The sequence below is a fragment of the Stegostoma tigrinum genome, chromosome 34 (assembly GCF_030684315.1).
Source record: "Stegostoma tigrinum isolate sSteTig4 chromosome 34, sSteTig4.hap1, whole genome shotgun sequence".
NCBI classification, from domain to species: domain Eukaryota; kingdom Metazoa; phylum Chordata; class Chondrichthyes; order Orectolobiformes; family Stegostomatidae; genus Stegostoma; species Stegostoma tigrinum.
In genome coordinates, this window is record NC_081387.1 from 10219479 (window position 1) to 10230208 (window position 10730).

General features: G+C 39.0%; 1 protein-coding gene across 2 annotated transcripts; it reads right to left on the reverse strand.

The window, feature by feature from the left end:
* LOC125446288 (muscarinic acetylcholine receptor M2-like) lies at positions 1-10367 on the reverse strand. 2 transcript variants are annotated; one of them, XM_048519765.2, is made up of 2 exons: positions 10264-10367; positions 1-1433 (listed from the first exon to the last, which is right to left on the reverse strand). In XM_048519765.2, exons 1-2 carry the CDS (start codon positions 10343-10345, stop codon positions 1-3), a joined length of 1515 nt encoding a protein of 504 aa, XP_048375722.2. In that variant the 5' UTR covers positions 10346-10367. The 2 variants fall into 2 exon arrangements, 1 of the variants encoding a protein (XP_048375722.2); XR_009442914.1 differs by lacking the exon at positions 1-1433 and adding an exon at positions 7952-8039 and having other exon boundaries at positions 10264-10342.
* Positions 10368-10730: the final 363 nt, after the last annotated feature.

A 10730-nucleotide genomic window follows, 5' to 3' on the forward strand; every position in this document is an offset into this window, starting at 1 on the left:
TCATCTTGCTGCACCAGTATTTCTATACTGACACAAGAGAAGATGCTTGAACGTTTTCCTGAAATTGGTATTGCAAAGTGCGTAGCAGGCTGGGTTGATTGCACTATTAGTGTAACAGAGCCAGTATGAAACAGTCCAAACTGTATTTGGGACGCACATTGAACAAAAGGTTTTAATGAACACGATAACATCGTATGGGGTCCAGGTTATAATAAATGCCAGGAGAATTGCGAAGATGGTTTGAATGACCCTCGCCTCTCGGGTTGCAACTGCCTTCTTCTTTGGAGGGACCTTGGTCATGGTATTTATTTTACTGTCAGCTCTGATCTCTCTGTCTGTCCCATCCTCTCTGTTGGTGGTTGGAACTATTCCTGTTTTGGTGGAACTGTTGTCATAGCTTTCAGATTTGCGCACTATCTTTAAACAAACGAGTTTGCATATTTCCGTTCTAATATTGTTCTGTTCTTCAGGAACGTTTGTGAATCCTTGCATCGTTCCATGCGTCTTCTGCTTTGATGAGACGCCATTGAATGAACTTGTTCCTTTGGAGCAATTTTGCTCCTTTCCTTGGGCATAAGTGGAATGTGATATTTTGCCATTGTGCTCTTTGACAGGGGGAGTACTGTCAGGAACATTTGTTATGCTATTATTATCCAATTTCATAATTTTGTCCATCACCAGACTTGGTAAAAAGCTGCCCTTGCTTGATTCCGACATCCTTTTATCCTCTTTCAGGCGACTCTTGCTGGCACGCGATATGTGCACATACAAAGTCACCATGATAGTAACAGGGAGATAGAAGGCGACTACCGTGGTGCCAAAAGTAAGAGCAGGATTTGAGAGGAACTGAACATAGCACTCACCATTGCTTACATTCGGTTCCCCTGTAATGAGCTGCCAGAAGAGAATGGGAGGAGCGAACACAACAAGTGGTAACATCCACGCTGTTAAAATCATCATCGCCACGCTCTTAGTTGTTCTTCTCAAAGGGTAGCTCAGGGGTTTGGTCACACAGAAGTAGCGGTCAAGGCTGATCACAAGAAGGTTCATGACAGAGGCATAACTGACAACATAATCTACAGTAAGCCATAAATCACATACCACTTGGCCCATAGGCCAATAGCCTGTTATAATGTAAATAGTGTATAGATTCATGGAGAATACACCTACCATCAAATCGGCACAGGCTAAACTGAAAATAAAGTAGTTATTAATTGTTCGTAAGTGTCTGTTGACTGTGATAGAAACTATGACCAGAATGTTTCCAATAATGGTTACCAAGCTTAATGATCCTGTTACAATCACAATGAGGGTCACTTCAACGGTTTCATACAACTTTCCTCCTCCAGTGTCCAGCAAGCCTGCTAGATTACTGAGAGATTCGTTTGCCTCTGTTTCATTTTCCATTATTCGACTTTGGTGTGTGGCTAGTGCTGACAAGACATAAAATGTTGAAATTAAAGAAACATCAAGAAGCGTTTTTTATTTCAGTGTGTTAATTGAATTCTTACAAGGAAGATTCTAACAAAGCAATATGATCGCATAAACATTAAAAAAAATCTGTGTAAAGATTAAATTACTGATGACGTCACTATTCAGGCACAGTAAATTGATGATATATCAATAATTTCATGCATGTCTTGGCTTATTTGCATTGACTCGAGATGCCAACCTGCGTTACGTACGTTCATTGATAAACGTGACTTTTGCTGCAGAGATAACAGGAACTGCAAGTGTGGAGAATCGGAGATAACAAAGTATAGAGCTGGATGAGCACTGCAGGCCAAGCAGCATCGAAGGAGCAGGGAAGCTGACGCTTCGGTCTACAGTCTGTCACTTCAGGTTCTCCAACATATGCAGTTCCTGAGATAACAAGGTGTCGAGCTGGATGAACACAGCAGGCCAAGCAGCATCAAAGGAGCAGGGAAGCTGACGTTTCGGTCTACATCTTGTTATCTCATGCTCTTGTTGCTTTGTTATTACATTTCATAGATCAACAACAAAGACATTCTCTGAACTCATTCAATTCAGGTGAGCGTCGGAGTGTTTATGACGAGCAGCTGAACTAGTATTAACCGTCCGTCACCCAAAAAAAGCAGTAGAATCAGTCCATTAAGCTCTCAGTCCGACGCAAATGTAAACCTCACGTTTAGACGTCTGACAATGGGACACAGGATGAAACCTGAAATTACATTACTTAGTGTCAACGTCATCCTTGTGGTCATTTTTGTTCAAGAAGGGCTATCCAAGTGAGCCCGGATAATGGGTATGGTACTCGCCGGGGTCCCAGTCCACCTTGCGAGATGCAGAATGCTATATTGTCGCATTATTGTCTCGAAAAAAATGATCTTTTCCACAGCGATTCTGCGTGCTCAAGAAGGCTTCAGCAGAACTTCAAAAAAATGGACCATACATCCATTAACTGGCCCTGCTTTGATGTTGCCATTTTTTGTCATTGAAGACAAAGGCACAACAACATTAATATTGGCTTATCATCAGTTTCAATTTTCCTCTGATCACATGACTTCCACGCCTTACGTAGACAATATTGCAAGCAAAACAAGGGCTTTTTTGATATTGTAATTGATTACTGGAATGGAAATTGCATGGTATGATTTAATAAATCTTTACCGAAGCTGCTGCTTTAAAAGTACGAAGTATCTCAATTACGTGCTATTGAAATAACTAATGCTACGCATACGAAGTACCTCAAAATATCGTGTCCTAACGTTTGCTGCAGGAATATTCCTGAACTGTCGTGCTTAGAATAAAATCTTGATAGGGCTTCAATAGAGGTTTATATTTTTGAAACAGAGAAAAAAAATGCATCACGAAGAAAAGGTGGATTCATCCAAACTGTTTTACTCCTGCTTAAGTACACAACAAAGTCATGACAGTGCAAATTGCCTTGTTTTGCGCTGCATAGTTCTATGATTTCTGTTCCTGGTTAGGTATGGCTCTTCTAAACTTCAATATGAAATCGCCACGCAGACGCCACAATGTTATGACATAGTGGGAATTGCCGATGCTGGAGTCAGAGACAACAAGGTGTGGAGCTGGATGAACACAGCAGGCCAGGCAGCATCAGAGGGGCAGGAAAGCTGACGTTTCAGGACATGACCCTTCTTCACAAACAGAGGAAGGGAAAGGGGTCTGAAATAAATAGAGAGAGGGGGAGGCGATGAAAGAAGGTGGATGGAGGGGCCGACAGGGGGAGAGAAGACAGCTTGGCCAATGAGGCGGGGATGAAGCTAGTAAAGGTGCGTGTAGGTAAGGAATTGGGATGGGGGTTAGTCAGTGAGGAGAGAGGGGAGGTCTTTGGAATGGAAGACGGACAGGTCAAGGTGGCGGGGTGAGGCAAGTAGGTAGAAAGTGGGGTGGTAGTTGGCCAGTGAGGTTTGAGGAGCGGAGAGGTGGGAGAACACACCGACGGGTCAAGGAGGCCGGGACGAGATGGCCTTGTCTTGAGATGAATTCGGGGGTGGGGAGATTTTGAAGCTTGAAAAGTCCACATTGAGACTATTGAGTTGTAGGGTTCCCAAGCGGAATATGAGGTGTTGTTTCTCCAGCCTTCGGGTGGCATTATTGCGGCATTGGAGGAGGCACAGGATGGACATGTCGTGCAAGGAGTGGGAGGGGGAATTGAAGTGGTTCGCGACTGGGAGGTGTACCAGCAGCCACAATATTATATGCCCATTTCGCATGAGACCACGATGTTCCACTAATATAGACGTGCATTAGAGCGGCAAACGCTTGTCTTGAAAGCGACCATTTCCAACAATGCGCCATTAATTGGTGAACGGTAAAAATAAATTACAATTTGACAGCTGAAGTAATTTCAAAAGAAAACGAACACGCTGCAGTGTTAAGAGCAAATAAGTAAGCAATGCATGATTGTAATCAAGTTGTCAGCCTAATATGCACAGAGATTTCAGCCAATTGCACGAAACTGTTAAAGATTGACGAATGGATGCATGGTTTCTGAGCAAACGCTGTTCAGTTTAGATATTCCATTCGTAGTGGCATCATTTAAATAAAAACAAGTTCCAGAATTACTATTATACATGGTTGGAAACATTCTTGTGTAATCCTGTAACAAGTTCAGACTGAATGAAGAAAAAGGCATCATTAGCATTGAAAGAAAAAAAAACTAAATTAATAAACATACAATGAAACATGTTGTTATTACTTTATAAATCAACGTATGTTTTAATTATCTCTTCTGCGCCTGCGACTTTGGTAGCTGCTTTTTTAAAAGGTGCAAGTTAACTTAAAAGTGAAGTAATCTGGTGTTCCTTTTTTTAAATTTCCCTGCTTTCATCTTGATATAATGCAGCAAAGAAATTGGCTATCTCACCTCCTTGATGAGATTCAAATATACCTTTGATTCTTTAACAAGCGCAAAGAAAAGAGACAGCCGTGTCACAATATTGACCGAATCACTTTCAGCTACCAGAATTAAAATCTACCAGTTATTCAAAGGTGTAAAGTCAATATGGATTTGGAAATGTTTGTTGGCAGTATTGTTACCTCCATGGAGCATTTTCGTGACGCTCACATTTGTCAGGCAGCTCCCGTTAGCTTACAGAAAACCATTCATTTTTATGAAGAATTCAGAATAATGTTCGCAATCATGTAGCCCTGTCAACATATCAGCTTGCGTCCTTCTCGCTCATTTATTTAACGTAGTTTCCTGTTCGTTCCATCAATGGGAAACCAGTCCATCGCTCCGCGTGATAACAAGTTTCACATTCTACTTGCTTATTGGGAAATAAACATCCTGAATTTTCTCTCAGAAAGTGTGTGTAGTTATTATCACCTTTAATTCTTACCGCACAGTCCGGATCATTCTTGCTGGTGAAATTATTTTGAATACTAACGTCTTTAACGTTTTGAAGACTTCTATGATTTTTTTTAGTTCTCCACTCAGCTTTATATTTAATAGAATTCATTTTTAAAATATTGACGTTTGGTCTATTCTCCGTTTTGTTTTGCTTTTGTCGTTGCCAAAGAGAAAAAGCATTTCTGACTGCCTTTCCACTGGGTTGCCACTCTCAGCAAACTGTGAACTTATATGCCTTGATCTCTTGGTATGTTAATGCTTCGAAGGATTCTGCCATTTGACGTATACTTGCCTCCTGCGTTAGAACTTCCAAAGTGTATCACCTCGTATTTCTCTGGATTAAATTCCATCTGCCTTTTCTCGGTCCAAGCATATCTATATCCTGCGGTAGCCTCTGTAAATCTTCCTCACTATCTGCAGCTCCCCCCGTCTTTGTGTCATCTGAGAACTTACGAATCAGCTTATTCACATTCCCATCCAAATCATACACATATCAAATTTCAAACAATAATTATTCCAGCACGGAACACCGTAGAATAAATGAAACTTGTGACTAATGGAAGTTTGGCTAGCGCCTCCTGTTGCTTATTTTCGTCCATACTGCCTTACTCAATACTGCGGAACCACACATTATTTTCATTTTTGTTCATTACAGTTGTTCAGCAAGAGGCTATCTCTGTAACCAAGATAATATAATGTGAGGCCTACCTCCCCACCTATACTCTCTCCACCTATCTTCTTTACTCTCCATCTTCGGTCCGCCTCCCCCTCTCTCCCTATTTATTCCAGAACCCTCACCCCATCCCCCTCTCTGATGAAGGGTCTAGGCCCGAAACGTCACCTTTTGTGCTCCTGAGATGCTGCTTGGCCTGCTGTGTTCATCCAGCCTCACATTTTATTATCTTGGAATTCTCCAGCATCTGCAGTTCCCATTATCTCTGATACTATCTCTGTAACCAGTTGTCGTAACGCGCCCGCTATCCCTCCTGTTAACTTTGTTGTGTGAAATTTGCAACAATACCTCTTCGACCAAACGCATTTCATTAATGTATTATAAAACGTCTGTTTACAGGCCGAGTGAAGAATCGAACAGTTCAGGCGTTTGCGTTTTGAACGCAACTTATGTTTCTTTTTGCGCTGTGCACTGTTTGAGTGCTATGTGCAGTTTTCTGTTCAAACGTAAGTCAATTTTAAGCGATCTTTTAGCAAATATGGCAAAAACATATGTTATCGCCATTTAAAGTGATGGGCATTATGATTCCGAAAACTGATAAGAAGAGTTATGACTTTTGTAATAATTTCTGTGTAAAATTTACTAGCCATATTTTCTCGTCAGTTGACACTTCACAACTGTTATGGAGCACAACAAAATAGCAGTTGATTTCAGCAAGTATTCTCCACTCAATCTTCCATCGTCTATGCTTATTTCAATCTGTCATTATGCATGTGTATTCCTTTCTCCCTGCTATGTTTATATGAGTTTTTTTAAAAAATACAATCATGTAATAAATATTCACTTCACTCTTGCAGTGGTGTCCACTTTCTCATTGGTGCTTTAATTACTGAATCTTTTGAAAACACTTGATTTCTTGCATCTTCTGATTTTGAAAGTCTCTATATGTGATGTTCCCCACAAAAACAAAATTCAAATATTTGATCAATTCAACAGATATGCATCGTAGGTTAAAATAACCTATTTGGATGCCTTTTAATCTTTTACTTGATGATAAGTATGATCTCCAATTTTAACAGATTTTAGTCAGCACTTTTTTTTTGGATTATGCCTGTTAATACTATCCTCACAATTCCCAGTGTTTTCACTTCTTTTATACCACATGATGACCAGAAATGAACATATTTTCGTAATTGTGCTATTGAAAAGGTTTCATTTATATTTAACATGACCTGCGAACTGTTAAATTTTATCAACTACAAAAAAGGCATAGATTTGGTTTCCTTCTGCTTGTCACTTGTTGGCTTGCTTTGTCAATAGTCCAACAATGATTTCATCCTATATCCCAGCATGACATGTGGCTGCATTTTTACTACTTTGAGGTAAGGAGTGCCCTTTATCAAAAGATTTCGTGTCACATTTATTTGGTTCGAAATTTAGTCTCTGATTGTTCTCTCATCCCTCAAGTTTATTAATATCACCCCTTATAACATTTAGAAGCCCTCCCTAGCACCAATTATTCCACTTTGACACCGGTACAATTCCCACACACAGAACAAAATCTCAACTTTTCAGAGCATGATATTCATAAGTTTCCATTAATGTTTGTAATTATTCAGCTCTCATTATTGAATGAATGAACGTTTCAAGCAAAGGCATTAATTAACATATTTTTCAAACGTTTTCTGAACTTACTGAGAGTCATGGCATAAATGTAAGTACGTGTGCAGCAACTTAGGAACTGGAACATGAATCCTAATTCTCGTCTTAAAAACTGCAGAATCATTGATTCAAACTCTGAGAACGGCATTCCAACACATACAGAATCTACCACATGTATCGACCATAAGAAAATGAAATTCCCTGAGACAACAAAAAGTAAAATGAGAGAGTTTGTTCGTTTGTTCATCAACAATTCGCTAGGTGTCTCACTACTGATGTTTTCCTGTCGCGTCTCAGATGTTGTATTGGATAACAGTACATGTGTGACCGTGAGAACATGAAGCAGTAGAATAGCAATAAATGGTAGCACCAGCGTGAGATTATAGTGAAGATGTGTAGCTGCCAACCAGGCTTGTGTTTCTGCGACATTTCTTGGTTCAAAAGAAAATAAAGGCTTGTACCATTGCTGACGGCCATCCGTCAACATAGCATACCATATTATATCCTTTATACAGCTCAGTAAAACCACTGATCCCAGAGCAAATGCTGCAGTTTTCTCAGTGCAATATTTATGTTTCAGCTTCTGGCAACAAATGGCCACAAATTGATCAAAAGTGAACATGACAGTGAACCAAGCGCAACAGTCTGTGGCCGCATGCAGCACAATGTTATGAATTTTAGAAATCTGGAGGAAGTGCTCAAGATGAAAACCTTTTCGAAAAAGAATAGGAAATTGCCTCGTTATCACATCGATAATTAGCAGCAGGAGATCCACCGCAGACATAGATATCAGGTAACAGGTAATACGTTTAGTGAGACTACAATGCCCCCGAGATAGGATCACAATTGTCACTATGTTAACTGTAAGGGAAATATATAAACAGGAAATAATTAAGACTTTTAAAAAAAGTATCAGTTTCACTATTTAGATGTTGGGATGTATGTAACATATCAATAGTTGATTTTCATTTTGATATTTTTATGCCTTACTTAGATAAACATTGATATCAAAATTGGTGGTCTGCACATCTACATACTATTAGGTGAGAAATACCCCAAGTTAGCATGTTTGACAATCAAAACAAGTGTTTCACATTCAAGCCAGCTTCATTGTGTATGTTGATGATGTTGCACTAGTTGTATATTCAGTAGATAATTTCGAAAAGCTCAAGATGTTTTGGCCTCACATGTGTGCTAATGCTTGCACAATCAAATTCAAGAAATCTGCGATCATGGACAATGCAGTGTTCTACACACATTATCATATCAAAGGACACACCACTGGAAGTAATCACCTAGTTCTGCTACCTCATCCACGTTGACAAATAAACTGTAACCTACTGATAAAGTCAATACACAGAAGAAGGTAATCTCTAATTTTGGCCCGTTATCAGAACTAATAGGGAAAGAAAAATGCAAAACAATCTTTCCTACAGAAATAACAGGGGTTAAGTGTAAGGCTTGTACATTTAGCTAATTGCTTATTGTCAGTTTAGACAGATTATCCCACTAAAATCAAATTAAGAAGAATTATTTTGTCACTGAAACAGGGGATGCTGCAATTGTTTAACCAGCGTCCATATATCCAAGGATGTGCCTTTGACTGACCAGACTGAGAGCCCACATTTTTTATGAAGCTGGCCTAGATACCAACATCTTGTTATTTTTAAAGAAACGAGTATAACAGTTCCTGGTTCAATTTATATTGATTAAATGAGCAGGCTTGCATCAAATCACCTTTATTCTCACACTACAGTTTAAATACAAACAAACAAAAAAAAGAGAAGAATTGGAATATCACAAGAAGATTTGAGTACAGGTGTGCTGAAGTCTTGCATTAACTGTGGGGCCGCTTGTTTAGAAACAAAGTCGTTTACTCTGTGGAATTGCGGTTTTCCTTCCTTGCGAAATATGCCTTTTAACATGGAAGGAATACAGCAAAAACTCATCAATCTCTGGATGACAGGACATTTCTCTGATGAGAGATTGGAAAACTTGCATTTGTGTTTCCATGGAGATTTTTCAGCCATTATCTCATTGCATGTGGAAAAAAAAACATAGAGGGATATATGAGATGACAGCAGATAAGTTTATTTTCCCCTCTGGCTGTGAAATGTAGAATGAATTGGGATTTTTTTTAATGGCGATGTCTTTCGAACCAAAGTGTGGAGAATTTGTATTTGTTTGGAAGGTGTGGAACCTTTCAGACTCTTTATCGTAGAGAGCTGTGGATTTGTTTTACCTCAAATGTACCTTAAATATATCTTAAAAATAAAGGGTGGTGGAGTTTTGCCTATCCAATATGCAAAACGTTATGGGCAGATTGTCTCTTTCTATGTTCCTAAACAAGGCAGAAACGGAACGTATAAAAAACGTAAAGAGCAACATTTTGAAGATAACTGTCACTGCTTATTAGAAAGTCTCCTGATTTTCTGCTTTAAAAAAAGAAGCGAAATATGTCATTAAGCCGAGAAGAACCCAAGGAAAGCCAAAGGAGCGATTGACGTCGGAGGAAATTTTTTGAAGCACTGAGTGATTTTCTTACCGGCAGTCGGAACAGTAAGGTTCAATTATTTTAAATTATTGGTTTGAAAGGAATCCAAGGCAATGGATTGATTACATCAGATTATGATTTCAATATGATTCATGCACGTTATAACATAATGCCATCTGAGAATGAATGTTTACTGTGTAGTCAGGAAAGGTACAAGGTTCTTTGGATGACCGGAGGTCCATTCCAACTAATGACGCTGAAAGTTATCATTAAATATCTATGACCTATGTTTCTCCATATGTTGATATTAATCTGTGTCACCACGTGCGAGATCCACAATTAAAGTTTATGATTTCTAATCCGTTGGAAATTTAAAATATTTTAAACTTAAAAAGGAAGCACCAGATGCGGAAAGTTGGGAAAGTGAATGAGCTGTGGTATTCCGAACAAATTAACTAAAATTGAAAACAAATTAAAACAAAACAGTTAAACGATTTGACAAGGAGCATGCTCAAGTTCACTGAATAAGTGAATTTACTGGCTCAAAACAACGAAAGCTTACAGAATTAACTGCTGGATCCATTGACATACCTGGAGCACCAATAGCTGCAAGGAGAGGGTAATAAATTCTTCCTAAATTAGTGATGAAATTATATATCATCCGCTGGTCCATTTCAGTACAGCAGCTGATGACATTCAATGATGGGGTTGCTGACCGTTTAATACATAGCGCATTGAAAAAAAGTCGCTTTAAAAACATCAGCGAAAACCGTCAATGATGCAAATTGATTCCCTGGAGACATACATCAACCACATCAGTGAACAAATATGTTTAGATTACTCATTTCGGTCCAGCACAATCTATTGTTTTTCGTAGCTTATATTTGGTCACATGTAAGCCTTTCTCAAAACGAATTCCTTGATAAATCTCCAAAGTTGCCAGGTAGAATACCACAGAATGAACATCAGTTGATCCTTCACGAATTCTTTCGCATAAGACGATACTTCAATAATCTGAATTTAGTTTTACGTTAAGCATAATCTATTTTGATACAGTT